Below are 25,843 nucleotides of genomic sequence, written 5' to 3'. Positions count from 1 at the left end.
TACCTATACCTACGTCCCCTCTTGTTTGGACTTAGAAATTTTCAATTGAATACACGTTGACTTGACTTGGTCTATAGGATTCTCATTTACCGATACCTACGTCCCCTCTTGTTTGGACTTAGAAATTTTCAATTGAATACACGTTGAGATGACTTGGTCTATAGGATTCTCATTTACCTATACCTACGTCCCCTCTTGTTTGGACTTAGAAATTTTCAATTGAATACACGTTGACTTGACTTGGTCTATAGGATTCTCATTTACCTAAACAAACGTCCCCTCTTGTTTGGACTTAGAAATTTTCAATTGAATACACGTGTAGATGACTTGGTCTATAGGATTCTTATCTACCTATACCTTCATCCCCTCTTGTTTGGACTTAGAAATTTTCAATTCAATACACGTTGACTTGCCTTGGTCTATAGGATTCTCATCTTTCTATACCTACATCCCTTCTTGTTCGACTTAGAAATTTTCAATTCAATACACGTTGACTTGACTTGGTCTATAGGATTCTCATTTACCTATACCTACGTCCCCTCTTGTTTGGACTTAGAAATTTTCAATTGAATACACGTTGACTTACCTTGGTCTATAGGATTCTCATTTACCTATACCTACGTCCCCTCTTGTTTGGACTTAGAAATTTTCAATTGAATACACGTTGAGATGACTTGGTCTATAGGATTCTCATCTACCTATACCTACGTCCCCTCTTGTTTGGACTTAGAAATTTTCAATTGAATACACGTTGAGATGACTTGGTCTATAGGATTCTCATTTACCTAAACCTACGTTCCCTCTTGTTTGGACTTAGAAATTTTCAATTGAATACACGTTGACTTGACTTGGTCTATAGGATTCTCATTTACCTATACCTACGTCCCCTCTTGTTTGGACTTAGAAATTTTCAATTGAATACACGTTGACTTACCTTGGTCTATAGGATTCTCATTTACCTATACCTACGTTCCCTCTTGTTTGGACTTAGAAATTTTCAATTGAATACACGTTGACTTGACTTGGTCTATAGGATTCTCATTTACCTAAACCTACGTCCCCTCTTGTTTGGACTTAGAAATTTTCAATTGAATACACGTTGACTTGACTTGGTCTATAGGATTCTCATTTACCTATACCTACGTCCCCTCTTGTTTGGACTTAGAAATTTTCAATTGAATACACGTTGACTTACCTTGGTCTATAGGATTCTCATTTACCTATACCTACGTTCCCTCTTGTTTGGACTTAGAAATTTTCAATTGAATACACGTTGACTTGACTTGGTCTATAGGATTCTCATTTACCTAAACCTACGTTCCCTCTTGTTTGGACTTAGAAATTTTCAATTGAATACACGTTGAGATGACTTGGTCTATAGGATTCTCATTTACCTATACCTACGTCCCCTCTTGTTTGGACTTAGAAATTTTCAATTGAATACACGTTGACTTGACTTGGTCTATAGGATTCTCATTTACCGATACCAACGTCCCCTCTTGTTTGGACTTAGAAATTTTCAATTGATTACACGTTGACTTGACTTGGTCTATAGGATTCTCATTTACCTATACCTACGTCCCCTCTTGTTTGGACTTAGAAATTTTCAATTGAATACACGTTGACTTACCTTGGTCTATAGGATTCTCATTTACCTATACCAACGTCCCCTCTTGTTTGGACTTAGAAATTTTCAATTGAATACACGTTGACTTGACTTGGTCTATAGGATTCTCATTTACCTATACCTACGTCCCCTCTTGTTTGGACTTAGAAATTTTCAATTGAATACACGTTGACTTGACTTGGTCTATAGGATTCTCATTTACCTATACCTACGTCCCCTCCTGTTTGGACTTAGAAATTTTCAATTGAATACACGTTGAGATGACTTGGTCTATAGGATTCTCATTTACCTATACCTACGTCCCCTCTTGTTTGGACTTAGAAATTTTCAATTGAATACACGTTGACTTGACTTGGTCTATAGGATTCTCATTTACCGATACCTACGTCCCCTCTTGTTTGGACTTAGAAATTTTCAATTGAATACACGTTGAGATGACTTGGTCTATAGGATTCTCATTTACCTATACCTACGTCCCCTCTTGTTTGGACTTAGAAATTTTCAATTGAATACACGTTGACTTGACTTGGTCTATAGGATTCTCATTTACCGATACCTACGTCCCCTCTTGTTTGGACTTAGAAATTTTCAATTGAATACACGTTGAGATGACTTGGTCTATAGGATTCTCATTTACCTATACCTACGTCCCCTCTTGTTTGGACTTAGAAATTTTCAATTGAATACACGTTGACTTGACTTGGTCTATAGGATTCTCATTTACCTAAACCAACGTCCCCTCTTGTTTGGACTTAGAAATTTTCAATTGAATACACGTGTAGATGACTTGGTCTATAGGATTCTTATCTACCTATACCTTCATCCCCTCTTGTTTGGACTTAGAAATTTTCAATTCAATACACGTTGACTTGCCTTGGTCTATAGGATTCTCATCTTTCTATACCTACATCCCCTCTTGTTCGACTTAGAAATTTTCAATTCAATACACGTTGACTTGACTTGGTCTATAGGATTCTCATTTACCTATACCTACGTCCCCTCTTGTTTGGACTTAGAAATTTTCAATTGAATACACGTTGACTTGACTTGGTCTATAGGATTCTCATCTACCTATACCTACGTCCCCTCTTGTTTGGACTTAGAAATTTCAATTGAATACACGCTGGTATTATTTTAAATTAAGGCCCGTCTCACGTCCATATATAAGAAAATAATTTTTTTGTAGATTTAGGTGTGCTAAAACCGAATCTTAAAACCGTTTCCGTCGCAAAAAAATGATTTTCATGATATGAAGAAATTAGTTTTTCGAAAAGTAGTTGATCAGTTTCCATGTAAATTTAACTTAAAATGAGCACCCACTTTCTGGCCACCTTATAGATTTCATCCACTCTATATTTGTGCCTAAATCAAAACGCAGATTCCATGAACAAAGCTTCTTTCTTAGAACTGCACGCCTGTGGAACTCTGTTCCGTCTGCCTGCTTCCCTCCGGACTACAACTTGGATGTCTTCAAGTCCAATGTTAACAAATTCCTAATGAACCGCCCCCTTAAGTAAACATTTCAGCAAATCTCCTCACTAACGTAATGTACTTGCAATAACCCTTATCCCTGAGTGGCTTCCGGGCCTTGATAAGTGGTGATCACTGTGTAAAAAAAAAAAAAAAAAAAAAAGGTCGGTGTTTGGTCCGTCCTCTGCTTCTGTTGTCGTAAATCAAAGGATTCTTCAGCACTGATCAGGAGTACTGGTTAGATATTATGAAACAATGGCATAAACATTTCATAGATCAATTCTTCAGAAGTAGATGAATCTGTCATTGATGGCCACAAAAAGATCATGGAATTGGATGATTTGTCGACAAGAAAAGAAAAAGATCTTATATTGACCAGATCAACCCAGGCAAAGCACCTGGTTTGCAGAAGGAGAGAACATAAAATCAGCTCGTATTATTTAGATTCATCTTGAGTGTGATTTTCACGTTTCAGTCGATGTAACCTCCGACCTTCTTTAGGTGTATCTTGTCAAACTCGGGAATGTTTCTGTCGAACTCAGGAATTTGGACATAATTTCAAGTGGAACCCTTTATTTACTTCATAGGGGTAGCATGTTCTTGTTCCATCAGCCATGACTGGATAGTAACTCGCTATTAGGACCTCTATCCAGTCAAGAAAAAAAGTGTCCTCCAGATCTAAAATGCACAAATGCTCAACAATTATCGAAAAATAAAAACTATCTAGAAGATTCAGCAAACATGACAGCTGAAAGCCGACTCCAAATTTGCGACCCACGTAAAACCATGCTGGGTGTATTAATGTCTCATGATGACGTGCTGCACTTGAAAATTTGGAGAGAAAGTGGTCTGGTATTGGCAGGTAAATGTCTTTATAGTGCCTGCCTGCTTCTTCGGGACTGATCACCGTATTCGAGCGCGACGGAGTGTAAACATAGTTCCTTTGCTTTTATGCATGCGTGTGGTCACATTCACAACGTCGTGTTCCTACGCGTTTTTAATAAGGCAGAGATGTTTCAAAGTGGTGATCGCTGGAAATGTTCCTGCCTGTTAAAAAAATTTAAAAAACAAAGATTGTGATTTTTTTTTTTTTACCCCTGCAATGGCATTAGCCAGTAACGTCTTTCCGCAGCCTGGAGGTCCATGGAGTAAAAGACCTCGTGGAGGAGTGACACCCAGCTGACGATGGATCTCTGGATGTTTCATGTGGACCAGAATTTTGCATATATCCTAGAAAGATGAAAATAACAAAAAAAAAAAAATATCTTATTATATTTAGTTGTACAGGTCCGATGTTACCTGGGAACAAGTTGTGTTACAAATAAAACGTTTAAAAGAGAAAAGGGCATCCACCACTAGATTACGAAGTCTGTTTTAAACTCTGTCAAGGCATGATAAGGTCTTTCTAGCATCTCCTGCCTCCTCCCTTGAGGCTTGCATTTACTAATATCCGCGGGCTTAGAACTAACTTAGATGATGTTGAGTCATTTCTCCTTGTAAACACCCCGGATATCTTAGCATTAAGTGAAACTAACCTTCACTCCTCCATTCCCTCTAACCACTTTAACATGCCTAGTTATCTCCCACTCTACCGTAAGGATTCGGACAGACATATGCATGGACTTGGAGTCTATATTCGTAACACCCTCCCCCTGACTAGAGAAATAAAACTAGAATCAGAGGACCAGGCCTTTATGTGCTTCAGACTAAATATGCAACACAATATTAGCTACTTGTATTTTCTCTACCGCTCTCCCTCAAACCAAGACTGTACCCTAATAAACAAAGTCTCAGACAGCATAGATATAGCACTCTCCCTCGATACTAGCGCACAAATACATGTATTTGGTGACTTCAATGTCCACCACAGTAACTGGCTAGGATTCTCTAATCACACAGATGTAGCTGGTAGCGCAACACATAGCTTCTCTTTATCCCATTCCCTATCTCAGTTGGTTACATTTCCAACACGTTACCCAGGCCAGCATGATCAACATGCCTCACTTCTAGATCTCTTTCTGACAACGGTTCCCAATGACTGTATAACAAATGCCCACAGCCCACTCAGAAATGCTGATCACGCTGTGATAATGGTAAAAATCAGCCTAAATTCTCACCCTAAAACTGAAGACCCACTACTCAAAACAACGAGGTATTACAAAAAGGCTGATTGGGAAGCCATCAGGGAGCTCATCAGAGATGCCCCATGGCAAAATATCTTTACTCTTCCAGCGAAACAGTGTGCAAATGAGACCACTGAATGGTTCAAAACTGCTATTGAAACACATGTTCCCGCACGGAAATTCTATAGCAAGCCCCACTCTCCCCAATGGTTTACTTCTGCTTGTGCAGCTGCCATATGTCAAAGGCAGCATGCGTTCCGCAGATTCAACTGACATAAGTCCAGCTCAAACAAACAGAAGTTTATAGAAGCTAGAAATAATTGTAAGAGAATGATAGAGACAGCTAAGACAGATTACTCTGAAACCACCAGAAAGCGCATCGTTAAGCGTAGTTAATAATGGGCAGTCAACTATTCCCCCATTAACAAACAATCATGAGGTTGCTTGCACGGCAACTGACAAGGCTAATCTGCTTGCCAGTCGGTTTGCCTCAAACTCCACACTGAACTCGGTACACCACTCACTCCCATATTTTCCTCTGCGAACAGACGCCACACTAGACGATTTGAAAATCACCCCTTCTCAGGTACATGCTATTATAAAAAACCTAGACACCTCAAAAGCATGTGGACCAGATCTCATCCCGGCTGTGCTATTAAAAAAATGCTCTGCCGTGGTTGCTCCAGTTCTCTCCAAACTTTACAATAAATGCCTTAACGAATCTTGTTTTCCCGACTGCTGGAAAACTGCCTCTGTAGTACCAGTCTTCAAGAATTCTGGTGAAAGAACTGACCCACTAAATTATCGCCCCATTAGCCTCCTCCCGCTTTTCGCCAAAATATTTGAGTCCTTAGTTAATCAAGCCCTAGTCCAGTACCTAACAGCTGCTAAACTCCTGACTGACAAACAATATGGATTCAGGCAAGCCCGTTCAACAGCAGATATCTTAACTGTAGTTTCTGAACGTATATACCGTTCATTGGATAAAACAGGGGAGGGTAGAGCGGTAGCCCTCGATATATCTAAGGCTTTTGACAGGGTATGGCACGATGGTCTCCTAAGGAAAATTAGATCATATGGAATCACTGGAAGAATTCATAAAGTAATTAAATCCTTAAGTAATAGAAAAATCAAAGTTGTCCTCGACGGTCGTACATCCAAACAATATGACATAAATGCGGGAGTACCTCAGGAGTCTATCCTTGGACCTCTATTATTCCTGATATTCATAAATGACCTCCCTGATAAAATTGTTTTGGAGATGGGTATATTTGCCGATGACACCACTCTCTATAACAAATGAACACATATCCAAGGAAATGGCAGAAACACTAGAGGATGACCTCCAATCCGTAGTGGAATGGGGACAAAAATGGTTGGTCACATTCAATGCTGCTAAGTCTAAGCTTGTTTCCTTCAATAACTACAAGAAACCTTCTCTACCACCAATAGCAATGGCCAAGAACACATTGCCTGAAAGTACTTCTTTTAAACTCCTCGGCCTAACGTTTACAGGGAATATGAACTGGAATAGATACATTGAGAGCATTGCCAAGGCTGCTGCAAGGAAGGTTGGCTCCCTCTACCGTGCTAGAAAACTACTTACGCCTGACAGTATCCTATACCTCTATAAGGCAACCATTCGCCCATGTATGGAGTACTGTTGTCACATCTGGGCTGGTGCATCTGCTGCTTGTCTCTCGCTCCTGGACAGGGTTCAAAAGAGAGTCGCCAACCTGATAGGTCCTGAACTGTCATCTAGGCTTCAGCCTCTGTCCCATCGACAAACTGTGGCATCCCTCTGCCTGTTCTACAAATACTTTAATGGTGAATGCTCTGACGAACTGCAAACACTTGTACCTCCCCGACGTAACTACCCCCGACAAACCCGACAAGCTACTAAGTCTCATCCCTTTACAGTAGAGATCCCTAGGTGCAAGAAAGCCTTTTACTCCAATAGTTTCTTCCCCAGAACTGCTGGTCTTTGGAACTCCTTTCCGGGATTCTGCTTTCCCAACTGCAATGATATGCAGAAGTTCAAGTGTAATGTTAACAAACATCTTTCTACTCTTCTCCCTTCATAATGACCCAGCTAATTAAGTCCCTAATAGTAGCCCCCTGCTTCAAAGTGGCACTGTGCCTTGTTTGGAGTGAAAATTGAATAAAAAAAAAAAAAAAAAAAAAAAAAAAAGATGTTGCAATAATACTCCATCGTTGGCCGTACCTGGCTTTTATATAGGTAGAGAATTGCATCAGGAGTGAGATATCTACTAGAGCGGTAGAAGGATCCTACCATTTTTCCAGTGGCCTTGGCAATGGATTTGATGCATGTGTTCCATTTCAGATCAGGAGTAAAGGTCAAGCCTAGAAGTTTGTTAAAACATGGAGCCTCCCCAAGACGAGAGCCATTCATTTCAATTGATGCCAGATAGGGATCAGAGTGTTGATGATGTAAAGATAGAAGTTTGGTTTTAGATGTATTAAAAGTAACCAGCCACCGCTTTCCCCATTGTACCATAAGCAGCTACAAAGATGGAAATAAGTAAAATAATTACGTACCAATAAACACTGTTCATTACCTCCAACATCAGCAAAAGTTGTACTTGAAATCTGAAATCCAAACTCTAAAAAAAGACAAAAATAACATAAATTAAAACTCAATAATAAAGTAGAGATATTTCCGATAGTGTTCAATACTAAAATTCTTATTAGTAGAGCAAATATTTTATCATGTAATTTACACAAGCCAAATCTATATATCTATAAAAGCGAACGTGTCTGTGTACATTTCCCTACGCAATAACTCTGTCAATTTTTAGTCTACAGACTCGAAATTTGATATACAGGGTACTGAGATTTGGGAAAATCTATGTGATTGGTTTTGGGCCAGAAATTAAGCTGTTAAGGGGGTCAAAGTTCAACAATTTGACTGTTGACAACCCTACCAAACTCCTTCGACAATTTGGGGTCTACACACTTGAAATCTTAGATATAGGCTTGTATCTGGAGTTGGGTGCTTTCTGGAGCGATAAAATGATCCAATCATTTGTTCAACGACCTTAGCAATAGACTGGATATAAGTGTACCGTTTTAAGATGCAAATTGAAAGTTACTCTAAAGAGTTTTATTAAGAGTTAATCTTAAAACCTACCTTTGCTTTGTGTATTTTTATCTGGTTGTTCTTGCCGTGAACGTTCTGACAATCTCGGTCTTTTTGATGATGGAACATCTGCATCCTAAAAAAATAAATAAGCAGTATTAGTGGCTTTGTTTTTAATTGGAATTCACCACTTGTCTCTAACCTGAAGGATAAGAATTAACAAGCTGAGCATGTGGGGTCCCCCTTTCACAAGTGAAAAATTTACTTTTACCATGACTAATGTTTGTGCAAAATTTAAAAAAAATCCAAGTTGTGATCATTGAGTGCAAACGGATCAATTAAGAAAGATGGATAAATTAAGACCTGGCCAGAGATAGGTTATTTTCAAAGTTAATTTCTAAAAGTCGTCCGATACATACCAGCAACAACTGTCACTGATGCTGTTGTTAAGAAACTTGAATCTGAATGTAGTGTTAAACAGATAGATTCCCAGAGTTTGACAAAAAGATTCCCAGAGTTTGACAGAAAGATTCCCAGAGTTCGATAGAAAGATTCCCAGGGTTCGACAAAAAGATTACAGAATCCGACAAGACATACGTGAAGGTTAGAGATTATATAAACCATAACATTCAAGATGAGAACAGCAGTCCAAAGAATCCAAATAATATTAAAAACAAATCCTCATCTCAAAAATTCAGAAACGCAAAATCCTCAAATATTTTCAATACTTATCAATCATAATAATTTGCATGAAAGCGACACGTGCAAAATTACGATTAGTGAGATATCGACGGTAGGGGGATGAGGTCAAAGGAACTCAACAATCATGACATGAATGTATACGAAACTATAAGATCAAAGTAATAGAAATCCGAACATTATACCAACCTTGGACGCCTTCACGGCAGAGACAACTTCTGATGTCGCATTCTTTCTCCTCTCATTCGGTTGAGTTGGGGTTACATCATGAGCTGAGAACCTTTTGGAATCGTAAGCTTTCAGTCGATTTCCATCCACCATTTTGTTTTTGGTCAAATTTACATCATCTGCCAAATAAGAACGATTAGTATTGGATTTTTTGTTGTTAGAAGCCATATGTATGGGAGAGTGGTTCATTATGTAAGGAGTGGAAGAGGCGACTGGTGTGGACAAAGGGGTGAGAGACGGTTTGTGATGAGGGCTGGGTGGATGGGATGGTGTCTTCGAGGAACTAGACATGCCAGTGAGAGCAGAAGGGACCGACAGGGTCGGAGATGGGGCCGGAGACGAAACCCGCTTGCAAGGCGTGGAGGTTGGTAATGTCGGTTTTGAAACGTTTGTTTCATTTGGTACTTCCATGACGTTGCTGGATTTTTCCGTCTTTTTGTTATTCTGGTAGATGGAGGTCATGAAGTTGTTCATTGCGTTTGTGTCCTGCGGAAAATACGAAAACGTTAGGAATAGCAAATGAGAAATAAAAAAAAAATTTTAAATTAAAAATAAAAACTCAGGAAAAAATTATTATAGTAAATAATTTATATATATATATATATATATATATTCACAGACATACATATACGTATATATATATAGAGTAGAACTCCAGAATAAAGCATTAATAAATGGTAAGATGGTGAACATCTTAAAATTTGGAATATAGACTTTTGTCATTTATTTGTTATATGCTCTGTAATTACATTGAGCTTCATAAATTAAAGGATTGGTATATATAAAAGGAGAAATTTCCATATATATATATAATATAATATAAACCTGAACGTCTGTGTTGTGTCTGGTCACGAATAGGCTCCTATATGGTTGACTATTATAGAAAACTGATCACATATAATGATGTATCGAGACACAGGAATGGGTATGTTTGATCTGGCATAATGATGATTCATTAAAATTGTGGGGTCTGCATACGCGCCTGGTCCACAAAGTATGGAAATAAAAAATTTAAAAAGTAAAAAAAAAACGTTTACAAGTGTTTTTGATATAGATGTACATAATAATACTTTGATAAGTATGTTTTAACTTAAATAGGGATGGTATAATAAAATTGTAGGGTCTGCGTTCGCGCCTCGCCTCCATAGAATGGAAATAGGCACAAACTTTAATAAAGACTTTTCATATCTATCTGCGTAAGTATACTTTGATAATTATGTTTCAGTTTGAAGAAATATGGTATAATAAAATTATGGGGTGTTCGTTTGCGCTTGACCTCCATAGAATGGAAATATGTCACAAAGTTTAACAAGGTTTTTTAATATAGATCCACAGAATATTGTGATAAGTGTTTCAGTGTGAACAGGTATGGTATAACAAATTATGGGGTTTATCTATTTTATGTTTACTTTCATCATATTTTGCTTTGGTTTTGATACCCCAAATTCGAAGCTATCTCATTACAACCCTTCCTTTTGATAACCTATCATACTTTCATAAATCAGAGTCCATTTTCTGTAGGCTGTTTTTGAACCCAGTCAACGACGGGTACTTTTGCTAGTAATATATATATGTGAAAATAAGTTTCTTCAATTATACAATGCTGGCTACATGTATGTATGTATGTCTGTGTGTGTGTGTGTGTATATATATATATATATGTATATATATATATAGTAGAACCCCAGAATATGGCATTAATCTGTTCGCGGGTTGGAATCGTAAGGTGAAATCGCCGTATGGTGGAGGCTAAAAAAAAGTACATATCAAAAATTACAACACAAAATACAGTACAATATATAATACACATGTATATAATCAAATAACATTATAAATAACACTGTAAGGCGGGGCAAATACCGTAACTAGGGGCTTGAAAAACATTGTATTCCACATCGTAAACTAAAAAACAACGTATCCTAGGGCCACCGTATCCCGAGGTTCTACTGCATAGACATACACGTAGTCAATAAAGAAATGTTAACGCAAAAAGAAATGTCGATGTTAAAATGTGAATACCTTGTACATGACGTAATCAGCGTTGTCAGAGGAAAAGCTTTTCTCCGTTGTGTCGCTTTCGGCATCGATGCAATCCTCACTGTATCTGGAGAAGGAAGACGGAAAACCAAACATCAGATCAGAATTTCAAGTTCACACATAACTGGATAGATATTTAGATAACGTTTTTTTTCCCCTGATCGTATTGCAGTAACAAAGTGTCGTTATTTGATTGGACAAGCTAGCTAGTTAGTTATGATAGTCCATCCATCTGGGGTCCTGGATATGACCTAAAACTATATCTGATGGTGAGGCCCCCACCTTGCGGGCCTTGGGGAGTGTGGAACCACCCTTTAATTGCCATTGCTCCCAGGTCCACTCTGACCCTGTTAGGGTCCTAACTATGAGTTAAATAGAATCCGACTTAAAAAACAAATATACTCCATTAAATAATCGTTCCTCAAAATAACTAGATTCGGCATTAAATAACCTGAAAAACGTTGATATGCCGTAAAACAAAAACAACCAACCATCCATGTGGATGACGATGTCTCCATTTTTTTTTAAAAATTGACTCTATGTCTCCGTTGATGACTGTGAAGCCCGATGCGTCGTCTACACTGCTTTACACAGATAGAGCACGGGAAGACAGGATTTGAGTTTGGATGATGAGTGGTCGCCGCTCGTTGGTGTCTCAGTCTGCGACGTTCCATAGCTGCTCGCTCAAAAATTTAATGAAAACGTAAACGAATCTCTTAGTAAACGAGAGTTGCCTCCCTCTGCAAAATGACAAATTGCAAGTCCAATGTAAACAGATTGCAAACAGCGCTTTGTTATTTACATACCGTACTTCGGAGTAATTGCACCAAATCCAGGGGTAATTGCACCAACTAAAAAAAAAAGTGCTCTTTATATGCATGCTTGCCAAAAGAGTACTTTTAACTAGTTGGCGCCACTAATCCCGATGTATAAACACTTTTGCAGTTTTAACAAAAGAGCTACAATAATATCAGGGCGTCTCCATTCACGCTGAACATCTACAGAATGCCAACATCAATATATTAGATATGAAGCAGTCCCCTGTGGAATTTCTACAGGTCCCGCTAGTGTTAAAGAGTTATTTTATTAAAATAATCAATAATCAGTAATAATCAATCAATAACCAGTAATACTTACCGGAAACCACTCTTCTTACTAGCAATGTGCTTCTTTTCCAACTGACTCGTAAAATCATCCGCCTCTTCCGAAGATGGTTCATCCTTACAAATGATTTCGTAGGCTACGCAATAGAATTCAAAACAAATTTAAAAAAGTAGATAATTCTATATTCATAAAGTTAGGTAAGTGGTAGATAAATAGAAAAGCTAAAAAATGTTGACACACACACACACACATATAACAGTGAACTGCACGCAAGAGCATGCAGACACACCCACGCCCGTATATGGAAGAACGGTGATAAACACACAGACCCGTAAAAGTACTCGTAACAAGAAAACGATTAGTAAAGTAAACGATTAAATAATAAACAGGACAGCAAAAGTTTCATGGGCACGAGCTGCTAAAAACAGCCTATCCTGCCTTGACAGAGTACAAAATAGGCTCCGTGGCCTACTGGGTGATGCCCTTTTCTCTTTCTTGCGAGCCTGTCTTTGTGTTATCGTTACTACCATGGCAGGTGCTTGTCTGAGCTCCAATCTTTGGTCCCCCTCCCTCACCCGTCTAGCTGAAACCACTGTCAAAAATTTGCCCCACTCTTTATCTGTGCCAAAATCAAAACGTAGATTCCATAAACAAGGCTTCTTTCTTAGAAGTGCACACCTGTGGAACTCTGTTCCGGTTGCCTGTTTCCCACCTGACTACAACCTGGATGTCTACAAGTCCAATGTTAACAAATTCCTGATGAACTGCCCCCTTAAGTAAGACACTTTATCAGATCTCCAACACTAACGTACTGTACATGCAATAACCCTTATCTCTGAGTGGCTTCCGGGCCTTGATAAGTGGTGACCACCTTGTAAAAAAAAAAAAAAAAAAAAAGAAAAAGTTGACTTATGCAATTCTTGAGAGTATGTGTTTCGTAACACAAAATCAATCACTTAATTATTATATCAATCAGTGAATCTATTTTGCCCTTAACTCATCAGAAGAAATAGCAACAATTCATCCATGAAAAAAAATCCGAAAATTGGAAAAGAAGCTGTAAATACCTTATAACATGTTTACATTATGTCCTTTTGGAATTACACTGAGCTTCTTAAATAAGGATTAGTATATATTATAAGGAAATAAAGTATATTCTCACAAAAATACACGTGTGTACAGATCACGTTGACACATCGGTTCTTGCCAGATCACCGGAAGGTTAGGTGCTTTAGGTACCGCGCTGAGTCGTAGAAATTTCTAGGTTGATATCAATTTATTTTTTTTTGGCTCAATTAACACCCTTACACACACCTCGACTTTCTTTTTCGCCTTCGCGTCACGGGTTCAAGCCTGCCTACCTACCACCACTTTTTATTTTTTTTTTTTGCTCAACACACACCTCAAATTACAAAAAGTGCGTGCAATTCGTATCCTGATGAAAATAAAAAAAATTTAATGATTCACAAAAAATGCAATTCGTATCCTGATAGAAAAAGAAAATGGAAATGTACCACTAACCTCTTTCGACACTTTTCAAGAATGCAGTCCTTTTTTTCCTGTTATAATCTCTGAAAAAAATTAAATGTATAAATAAAAATAAATTAGGTACTTTGCATTTTACGATTTCGCTTGGCCACAAATATTAGAATCAAAACAATAAACGTCGGAAAAATCATAACGACAAATTACCTGTCATCTGGCTGATTTTCGTCTATGGTAGCGAGACAATGACCGTGGCTGATTTAGCGGAAACTAAGGTTTTAACAACGACTAGCGGGTGATCTGTGCGAATAGCAAAGATTGACTTTGAATAGAAAAGTTTGAAAGACGCATGAGGGTCAATGAGGCTGATCGGCAGAAGCTGGAAATCTTTAACAAGAATATCTCTGTCGCATCTTGCTGACCATGTTCCACCTTACCTCGGCTAGGGATGTTTATCCTGTGCCCCCAGAATTAACAGAGATCATACCATTCCTGTAATGATCTGGTTTCTGTTGATTGGAACCTTGAGGAGGCTTAAAGCTACTCAAATTCCAGTGAAGACCAATAGCCGCTGCCAACGAGAAATCGATGGTAAGCAGCTGTTGGGATAATGCAAATTTATTTGCAAATCTTATCAAAAGAGATGGAGAGTGCTGACATGTTGTCACTCAGCTTTCAGGGAACAGCGCAGGCTGTTTTCAAGGAGAAACTATGTGAAGGCTCCTTGTGAGCCAATAATAACGACAACAACACAGGTTCACAATTTTCAATTTCAGATATGCGGCCATGATTAAATGGACCCCTTCTATCTTACCTATTTTTACTGACATATGACGTCAGGCTTCGATGAAAATAGAGTACGTCTTTGTTCGGCCGTCTTCCCAGTAGTTACCTACTCCAGAGTGCCTCCCTGCCCCTCCTTTTTGAGAGAGGGTCTGAATTGCCTCCATATTAAACTGATTTATGCTGGGCCCCCAAAACCAACAGAGATTAGACCATTCCTGTAATGATACGGTTCCGGATACGATTTTGCAGTAGAAGTTTAGTTCTGTGCAGTTCTAGGAGGTCCACCCTTCCAAGCTTTGCCTTCTCTCTTTGAGAAACGGCTGGTTTATTGCTAATCACCGAGGCGCTCTTACCGGAGAATCCCGACAGGGCTGTCCAGGTGCCCCTCTTCGGGAGCACTGACTTCTCAATCCCATTTTCCGACCCTGGTGTCTAAGTTTTTGCAATTGGAGAGGACTAAACGCATTCTTTGCCAACATCTCAATCTTAAATTTCTGTCATGTTAAAGCGACGTCTTCAATGATTAGGCATGCAGCTCGTCACCTAAAAGGAGGCGCTAAAGGAGTTCATGAACAATTTTACATAAGGGAGATAATCAACCAAGCAAAAATAAGCATTTTTTTTTTTTTGCAAGAGATAATTTGAGACGCCAAACCAATCAATGGTACAATGAAACAATTCCAATCAAAAAAAACATCTTGTTCCCACAAGAGTATAGTCCCGGAAATTGCGGAGGTAGTTTTCAAAAAGGAAAAACACTAAGTAAAGATTCAAGGTCTTGGAACACATTCCACATGACCATACCAGCGTAACAGATTCACCCCCACCCCTCCTTTGTTTTTTTTTTTGTTTTTTTAACTTGGGAGTCATCATTTATGGCCATCTTCAAGTCTAATGCAAACAAGTTCTTGATGAGCCGTTCCACTTAAGTTAACAAATTTAACAAATCTCCACTACTGACGATTACTATGATTCTGATAATGTGCACTCTTTAACCCTTATCCTCGAGTGGCCTCTGGACCTTGATAAGTGGTGACTCCTATGTAAAAAAATAAAAAAAAGGATGAATCTAATACGCTGGTATGGTAAAAAAATTTTTAAAAATTCAAGTTTGATTTTCGCTTACCCATATGACGACTGCAGATCTCTGGCCATCGTGCCAACACTAAAACTTTTGCTTCTTCCATGACTAGACAAATACTGTCGAAACAAAAGAAACAGAAATCATTATCATATTCAGGGCTTTACATTTACTAGTGGTGGCCATAAAGTGAGTGATCATTATACGTTAAATTATTATAGAAAAGTGATCCCTCACTTTCTTTAAACTAACATTTCTTCATATCTTGGAAACTACTCGTTTGCTGGAATTTTAAACGTTATTTTCATTTTCAACATCCTCAAAAACTTATAAATGTCTTAATTTTCCAAGTTTTTTTTTTCTATAGTGTGGAAAGTCGATTGTCTGCCCCTTGCTGATCTTATATTCCAAACATTCCCAATAGGTGTCGCTAGCAGTGTATCATTCAAAAACAAGATGGAGTGAAGTTTTTCTTCGATAAAATGTTGCATAATATTTGATTTTCTTAAATTAAAAAAATACTTGATCGATTTACGTGATTTTTGGAATATGACATCTTCATGCAGTGACAAGTACGTACATTATAAAGATTTTTTTTCAGATTTTTATAGTAAAAAAGATTACTTGTGGATCATGCACCGAAAAACGCAATTTTACCCAATTTTTTTTTAATTGCTTAGAACTATAAATAACTTTCTACTCATTGATTTTTCGTCATTTTTGGATTATTACTATTTTCGCCGAAAATTTTTCGCCATGACAATTAAGTACGTAATATTGTTTTTGGTAAATATCCAGATACGCTACAACAGAACACCGCGCTCGTAACGTAAACGGAAGCTACAAAATAGTGGAAAGTAGTTCGTGGGTTCAGGGGTTAATACCATGCAAACGGTAAATTTGCCCCAAGTTTGACTATCAGATTCGTTGTCAGCGACCTCAATTACCTATATAAAAACAAATTAGAGTGGTCTGTGTTCTGTTGTAGCGTATCTGTATATTTACCTCGTTTTTGCTTAAAACAATTAAATAAAAAAAAACTTGATCTGTCGACTCTTAATAAGCATTATCAGCCTTATGTTCAATAACAATTTAGTAGTAAAATCATAAATTTGGATTTTCTTAGTTTAAAAAAACTAATGGATCGGTTTAAGTGATTTTTGGAATATGACATCTTCGTTCTGTATAGACTTTCGGTGCTTCTACAGAATTGGCACGAGATTTTGTAGTCGATAAATGGAGTTTTCAGATTAAAAAAAAAAAAACAATGGTCTCAACTGATTTTCTTGTCAATTCTAATAAGTTACAATGGTACCACCTTCCAAATTATACAGTCGAAATTACCTGAATATTACTGAATTATTAAAAAAAAAACTTTAATCGTGTTAGCAGGAGAAAAATTGCTGCTATCTTGTTTAAACAAAACGGAAAATTACCTCCCTTTTGAACTCTCCTGTGTCTTACGATCGTTTTCATCAAAGTCTATTGTTTATTTTCTTTAATAAATAATTTTCTACCTTATCGATTTTCGTAATTTTTGGATATAATCATCTTAAAAATACGAGGAATACGTAGATACGATTCTTTTCATGTGAAATTCAGGATTATGGGTACTAGTGCACTTATTGATCCGTGCTGAAATATTAACGTTATTATTTAAAAAGCCATTCTTAACATGGGGAGGGGAGGGTATTTTGTACCTATTGTATAATTTAACCTTACAATTGAATAAAAAAAAAACATATCATAAAACTTTTATTAAAATTGGAAATACGATTTAAAAAAATAGCGCTGATCAATCAGCAAGTGCACTAGTACCGGATTATGATTTTCGAAATTCCGTCCCAATAGTGTTTCCCGATTTTTCCGTGTTTTTTTTTTTTTTTTTTTTTTAAGTAAGTGTCATTGTGAATATACAAAAAAAAAAAAAAACAAAATAAAAGCACCGCGGTTTTATTTTGTTTTTAAGAGCCACTATGCTAGAAAAGAACGAACTCTCATTTATAAATGAATTCATACACAAAAGAAAACATCCTTATAATAAGGATGTTTTCAATAAGGCTTATTGATAATGTCGAAACATGTGCAAGAGAACACGTGTTCGCATTTTTAGTTGGTGATCGCGAGAAACGATTAGAAATTTTAAAAAATAAAAATGTTTTCTTTAAAAAAAAAAATGGCGTTGTTTACCTGCCGAATCCGTGGAATAAGTTTGGCATCTGCTAAATAAAAAGAATCTTTGCTGGAACCGGATTTCTTTTTTGAACTCATCCTAAATTTGGAAAAGATCGTATAAATTTAGAAAAATAAATAAAATCAAATAGGTTGTTTTAGCAAAATTATCTCCCTTTGACGGTGTTAGCCGAGATTATGTCCCTTATTAAAAATTGTCTTCATCCTATGTGTATTTGTGATTTAAAAAAAAAACAAGAGGCAACAATGCCACACTGCCAACACTCTACATTCTACAATCAAGAACATCTCAACTGCAAAATACGACGCACAGCTGATACAACTCTTCACTCCTTCTGTCTGTATGAGATCTTACAGGCTGCCGAAAGAACAGGTTTATCACGAATTAATATTTTTTTTTAATTCGTTAACTAACTTACACACAACTCAAGTAGATGTTGCTCATACAAGTCGATGATACGTCCTTGACAATTAGTTTGACCATATTGGTGGCCTTTTATCTATCAGGCTGTGATATTTGCTATGTTTAGAATGTCCACCCTTCCAGGTCTTGGCTTCTCATAGAGTTTTCTCTGCAACTTCTCTCCCTCTCACACACAGACGTGATGTTACTTGTCTCAGTCTTTTCTATAAATATTATTATTGCATGTGTTCTGTTCCCTGCTTCCTTTGTTCCAGCTCTTTGAATCGGTGGTCTAGTGGTCGTCACTAATTTGCTGTTTTGATGTAGCGACCACTACATACGGTCGAGTGTCGGCATTCTTGTCACTTTGAAGAAGAACTAAGTTTTGAAAAAGTTCAGTTTGAAATGGATTTTTGTTTACAATGCACGGCCCAGGTTGGCCGATAAGAATAGCAACAAATAATAACAATAATTATTATCTTCAAGTCTCTTCTTAAAGGGGCTTCTCCTTTAAGAATTTACAACTAGTTAATCGACAGTCGACACTTTCACTGAGTTATGCCAAACAGACGGACTGTTCCGCTGTATCACAGTGTGGCTAGACTAAAACTCATCAGAGAGTAATCTAATTTACAACTAGCTTATCGACGGTAGACACTATCAATGAGTTTACGTGTGTGTGTGTGTGTGTGTGTGTTACGTTAACATTCGAAATGTTGATTTTAAAAGCGTTCAGGTATGCTGAAAACGAATATCGCAAGGAAAATTAGCAGAGACAAATAGTTTTGTTGCTAGTTTTATTAATGCGTGTATTTTGAAATGTAAATCACTGGCGACCATGTTTAAACAGGCGGCATATGGAAGGGGCCAACCCTCAGTTTGTTCAGGTATGCTGAAAACGAATATCGCAAGGAAAATTAGCAGAGACAGATAGACAGACTACTAGTTTTGGAGCTAGTTTTATTAATGCGTGTATTGTGAAATGTAAATCCCTGGCGACCATGTTTGAATAGGGGGCATATGAAAGGGGCCAACCCTCAGTTTGTTCAGGTATGCTGAAAACGAATATCGCAAAGAAAATTAGCACAGACTGACTATAGATTCACCATCATAGTATTGAAATATTTTTTTATTTTATAAAGGAATCACTACTTATCAAGCCCCAGAGGCAACTCGAGGATAAGGGTTAAAGTGTGTACAGTAGTCAATTGGACAATATCATAGTAATCGTTAGAAGTGTCAATTTGGTAAATTGGATTACTTAAGAGGAACGGCTCATCAAGAACTTATTTACATTGGACTTGAAGACGACGAAGTAAAAATATAAAGTTGAAAGAACTAGCGAAAAATACGATTTTTACGATGCCTTTCAAATCGTAAACTGCCTGTTTACATTTTTTGCGTTTAAAAAGTGTAAAAAAAGAGCAAACCTTCAGAATCCTAAAAAGATCTCCCGGGAGCATTTTTGCAACATGAAAAATATACAAACCAAAATAAAGAGAGGAGAGGCCACCCTATTTTGGTGAAACGCACGCACGCACACACGCATACACACACACAAACGCACACATAAGCACGCATGTCACCAAGCTAAAGAAGAGAGAAAGTGGGTGAAGGAGAGAAAAGGATCGTGTTCTCTGCACTGCACGTGCCGGGGTCAAACAGAAGTTAAATGAAATCGATTAAAAATGGCTCCACAAAGTTGTGTCTGAACTTTTTATTCTATGAAACTTAAGATTAATAAAACGAAATAATCGTGACCCGTGGAAATTCCACGGCGAATATTTCGCATTCAATAAGAACAAAACGAAAAAGTAGTGAACAAATAAATATATAAGAAAATGAATGTTACCAAAGGCAAGATAAGTTACCCTTCTACCTACCTAGATCACATTTTTGTTGTTTTAACTTATTTTAAAACGTTTATTTAACACAAACAAAAGTAGCGCACAGTTTTAAGTTAGAACAATAAAGAAAATGTCTGACATTTTACAGTCATCTTGTGAGACTCGATAATCGCTCCAAACTCGAAAATTAAGCAAAATACTGGTAGCAACACATCCAATAAATGTCAGCAAACGAACATGTTTTCTTTTTCACATTAGCGAAACTCTTATCAGAGCAAAAGCGAAAATGAGAAGCAAAAACAAATGAAGAAGTCGGTTTTTATCGTTGAGCACAAAAACAAAAACAAAAAGAGTATCTAATCTAATAGGCCCCGTGCTATAGGTCAATCTCCAAAGTCTGTCCCATCACCTCAGTGTTGCATCCAGTTTGTTCAGGTATGCTGAAAACGAATATCGCAAGGAAAATTAGCACAGACAGACTACTAGTTTTGGAGCTAGTTTTAGTTAATGCGTGCATTTTGAAATGTAGATCACTGGCGCCCATGTTTGAACAGGCGGCATATGAAATGGGCCAACCCTCAGTTTGTTCAGGTATGCTGAAAACGAATATCGCAAGGAAAATTAGCAGAGACAAATAGTTTTCGAGCTAGTTTTATTAATGCATGTATTTTGAAATGTAAATTACTGGCGACCATATTGGAACAGGCGGCATATGAAACGGGCCAACCCTATCTTTGTTCAGGTATGCTGAAAACGAATATCGCAAGGAAAGTTAGCACAGACAAATAGTTTTCAAGACAGTTTTATTAATGCGTGCATTTTGAAATGAAAAGGAAAACTAGCACATCAAAGTATTGAAATATTTTTTGTTTTACAAAGGAATCACTACTTATCAAGGCCCAGAGACCACTCGAGGGTTTAAAGAGTGTGCAGTATGGGACAATATCATAGTAATCGTTAGAAGTATAAATTTTGTAAATTGGATTACTTAGGAGGAACGGCTTATCAAGAACTTGTTTACATTGGACTTGAAGAGGACGAAATAAAATATAAAATTTAATGAACTCGCTAAAAATATTTTAACGATGCCTTTCAACTCGTAAACTGCTTGTTTACATTTGTGTACATTTTTCGAAGATAATAAAAAGTGTAAAAAAAAGTAAACGTTTAGAATCCTAAAAAGATCTCCCGGAAGCATTTTTGCAACATAAAAAATATACAAACCAAAATAAAGAGAGGAGGAAACCTACTCAAAAATATGGTTTATTACATCGCTTAAAATAAAGAAGAATCGGGGCCTCCAATAATACGATAATTTGGTGGGGAAGCAAATTGTGTTCTTTTTTCTAACTTGGTTTTAAAAAGTTTTTATTGCTAACATTTATTTTCATGAACTCTAACCACACCTCACAACCCTAATCCGGCCGGTCGGGAAAAAGTTTTTACTTTTTTAAAATTTTGTTGAAACCGACGAAATGAATTTTAATTTAAACTTCGTTTGACGTTGGCACGTCGCACGCACGCACGCACACACACACACACACACACGCACGCACGCACGCACGCACGCACACATAAGCATTCGCTTGTCACCGAGCTAAAGAAGAGAGAAAGTGGGGGAAGGAGAGAAAGGGTCGTGTTCTCTGCACTGCACGTGCCGGGGTCAAACGTAAGTTTTAAAAAATGGCTCGACAAAGTTGTGTCTGAACTTTTTATTCTATGAAACTTAAGATTAATAAAACGAAATAATCGTGACCCGTGGAAATTCCACGGCGAATATTTCGCATTCAAGAGAACAAAACGAAAAAGTAGTGAACAAATAAATATATAAGAAAATGAATGTTACCAAAGGCAAGATAAGTTACTCTTCTACGTACCTAGATCACATTTTTGTTGTTTTAACTTATTTTAAAACGTTTATTTAACACACACAAAAGTAGCGCACGGTTTTAAGTTAGAACAATAAAGAAGTGTCTGACATTTTACAGACATCTTGTGAGACTCGATAATCGCTCCAAACTCGAAAATTAAGCAAAATACTGGTAGCAACACATCCAATAAATGTCAGCAAACGTTCGAACATGTTTTCTTTTTCACATTAGCGAAACGCTTATCAGAGCAAAAGCGAAAATGAGAAGCAAACACAAATGAAGAAGTCGGTTTTTATCGTTGAGCACAAAAACAACAACAAAAAAAGAGTAATCTAATAGGCCCCGTGCTATAGGTCAATCTCCAAAGTCTGTCCCATCGCCTCGGTGTTGCATCCTTGTTTACAAGTACTTTAATGGGATGTGCTCTAATGAACCCATACCACCTCGACGTACAATGGCAAAATTACAGCGGTTCGGTTCACGACGGTTCACTGCTGGGGTCCCTAAAGGTCGGAAATCCTTCTACTCTGATAGTGTTTACTTTACGCAGACTTGCTATCGTATAGAAAAGTCGGTACTTAGTTGGATACGGGGTAATATTTAAAGATAGCGACCAGAGAAAAAAAATAGTCAAAAGGTCGCAACCAGGTTAAAAAATAGTAAAATAGTTTTATTTTGCTTTTATTAATTATTAATAAACGAATGAATCATTTCTATTTAAAATCCATTAAGTATTATGCATGCAAAACTTAAAAAACAAAACATGTTTCTAATGCATCAACATTATGTGAACAAGCTAAATCTAAACTAAATGAATTTGACCTGATGTCGAGTTTATCTAAAAGCGATACTCGATTTTTCACTCGGAATTATTCCTCGTTCAATTCAAGTTTCACGACATATTGATTACATTGTTAGATGACAGTACAAAGAATAGATTTCTAAATAATAATGTTTTTATTTCGGCACGGTAGCACAACTGCATAGGATGCATATATTTTTTCAAGGAGAGGTTGGATGTTTATACTACGCTGGGGTAGGTCGTAAAAATAACCGTTTTTTTTCCTTCATTCTGACCAAAGACCATTTGCTGCTAACCTCTCTCTCTCTCTCTTTCTCTCTCTCTCTCTCTCTCTCTCTCTCTCTCTCTCTCTCTGGCTTCTCCGTGCTCCTGTTACGAAGTTTATATATATATATATATATATATATATATATATATATATATATATATATATATATATATATATATATATGAGAGATGGAGACAGAAAAGGAAAGGGGGGAGAAGGGAGAGAGAGAGAGGGAGGGAGACAGAAAGAGAAAGAGGGGCAAAGGGGGGAGAAGAGAGAGAGAGAGAGAGAGAGAGAAATATGTGTGTCTACGCTCTCCGCCATCACGTCAACGAGGAAGGGAGAAGAAACGGAGACAGCTGAGAGGCACACACTCTATATAAACGCACACATACACACATACTTGCATAAACACACATACACGCACTCGCATAAACACACACACAAATACTTAAACACACCAACACACAAAACACGAATCATTACTCTGTGTTTGTGTGTGTGTGTGTGTGTGTGTGTGTTTCGCTCCCCAGCTTTCTATATCATCTCCGTTTGACAAAGTTTTAATATTCAATACATTAAATCAACAGCTATAATTTATATGAATCGTCCTTGTATTTAGCTTGACTTTCTCAATTCAAATTGAGATTCGCCATTTTGATCCCAGGCAAAGAACAATTTTATTAGCGTAATGGTGCGAAGATCGGGGTGGTGACAATAAGTCGAGTGTCGGCATTCTTGTCACTTTGAAGACGAACTAAGTTTTGGAAAAAGTTCAGTCTGAAATGGATTTCTGTTTACAACGCACGGCCCAGGTTGGCCGATAAGTCTTCAAGTCTCTTCTTAAAGGGGCTTCTCCTTTAAGAATTTACAACTAGTTAATCTACAGTCGACACTTTCACTGAGTTATGCAAAACAGACGGACTGTTCCGCTGTATCACAGTGTGGCTAGACTAAAACTCATCAGAGAGTAATCTAATTTACAACTAGCTTATCGACAGCAGACACTTTCACTGGGTTTACGTGTGTGTGTGTGTGTCTGTGTGTGTATTTCGTTAACATTCGAAATGTTGATTTTAAAAGCGTTCAGGTATGCTGAAAACGAATATCGCAAGGAAAATTAGCAGAGACAAATAGTTTTGGAGCTAGTTATATTAATGCGTGTATTTTGAAATGTAAATCACTGGCGACTATCTTTGAACAGGCGGCATATGAAAGGGACCAACCCTCAGTTTGTTAAGGTATGCTGAAAACGAATATCGCAAGTAAAACTAACAGAGACAAATAGTTTTGGAGCTAGTTTTATTAATGCGTGTATTTTTAAATGTAAATCACTGGCGACCATGTTTAAACAGGCGGCATATGAAAGGGGCCAACCCTCAGTGTGTTCAGGTATGCTGAAAACGAATATCGCAAGGAAAATCAGCACAGACTGACTATAGATTCACCATCAAAGTAGTGAAATATTTTTTTATTTTATATAGGAATCACTACTTATCAAGTCCCAGAGGCCACTCGAGGATAAGGGTTAAAGTGTGTACAGTAGTCAAAGACAATATCATAGTAATCGTTAGAAGTTTAAATTTGGTAAATTAGATTATTTAAGAGGAACGGCTCATCAAGAACTTATTTACATTGGACTTGAAGACGACGAAATAAAAATATAAAGTTGAAAGAACTATCATTTTAATGATGCATTTCAAATCGTAAACTGCCTGTTTACATTTTTTTTTACATTTTTCGAAGATAATAAAAAGTGTAAAAAAAAGAAAACCTATAGAATCCTAAAAAAGATCTCCCGGGAGCATTTTTGCAACATGAAAAATATACAACCCAAAATAAAGAGAGGAGGCAACCCTACTCAAAAATATGGTTTATTACATCGCCTAAAAAAAGAAGAAGAATCGGGGGCTCCGTGGGGAAGTAAATTGTTTTCTTTTTTCTAACTTGGTTTTAAAAAGTTTTTATTGCTAACATTTATTTTCATAAACTCTAACCACACCTCACAACCCTAATCCGGCCGGTCGGGAAAAAAGTTTTTATTTTTTTAAATTTTGTTGAAACCGACAACACACACACACACACACACACACACACACACGCACGCACGCACGTACACACATACACGCACGCACGCACACATAGGCATCGCTTCTTGTCACCGAGCTGAAGAAGAGAGAAAGTGGGGAAGGGGAGTAAGGGTCGTGTTCTGTGCACTGCACGTGCCGGGGTCAAACAGAAGTTAAATAAATGGCTCGACAAAGTTGTGTCTGAACTTTTTATCCTATGAAACTTAAGATTAATAAAACGAAATAATCGTGACCCGTGGAAATTCCACGGCGAATATTTAGCATTCAATAAGAACAAAACGAAAAAGTAGTGAACAAATAAATATATAAGAAAATGAATGTTACCAAAGGCAAGATAAGTTACCCTTCTGCCTACCTAGATCACATTTTTGTTGTTTTAACTTATTTTAAAACGTTTATTTAACACAAACAAAAGTAGCGCACGGTTTTAAGTTAGAACAATAAAGAAGTGTCTGACATTTTACAGACATCTTGTGAGACTCGATAATCGCTCCAAACTCGAAAATTAAGCAAAATACTGGTAGGAACACATCCAATAAATGTTAGCAAACGTTCGAACATGTTTTCTTTTTCACATTAGCGAAACTCTTATCAGAGAAAAAGCGAAAATGAGAAGCAAACACAAATGA

The 25,843-nt window shown here is 37.2% G+C and overlaps 1 protein-coding gene across 1 annotated transcript; it reads right to left on the bottom strand.

The window, feature by feature from the left end:
- Window positions 1–3,653: 3,653 nt before the first annotated feature.
- Window positions 3,654–18,109, bottom strand: LOC145270937 (nuclear valosin-containing protein-like). The gene is made up of 9 exons (XM_080126485.1): window positions 17,931–18,109; window positions 15,786–15,859; window positions 13,910–13,959; window positions 12,422–12,524; window positions 11,267–11,351; window positions 9,209–9,733; window positions 8,372–8,456; window positions 7,780–7,844; window positions 3,654–4,327 (listed from the first exon to the last, which is right to left on the bottom strand). Exons 1-9 carry the CDS (start codon window positions 18,009–18,011, stop codon window positions 4,148–4,150), a joined length of 1,248 nt encoding a protein of 415 aa, XP_079982611.1. The 5' UTR covers window positions 18,012–18,109; the 3' UTR covers window positions 3,654–4,147.
- Window positions 18,110–25,843: the final 7,734 nt, after the last annotated feature.

This window comes from Euprymna scolopes, chromosome 46, assembly GCF_053919585.1.
Source record: "Euprymna scolopes isolate OS-2025 chromosome 46, ASM5391958v1, whole genome shotgun sequence".
NCBI lineage: Eukaryota > Metazoa > Mollusca > Cephalopoda > Sepiida > Sepiolidae > Euprymna > Euprymna scolopes.
Note: the sequence above shows the minus strand (reverse complement) of the source record. Positions and strands in the feature narration are given on the sequence as shown.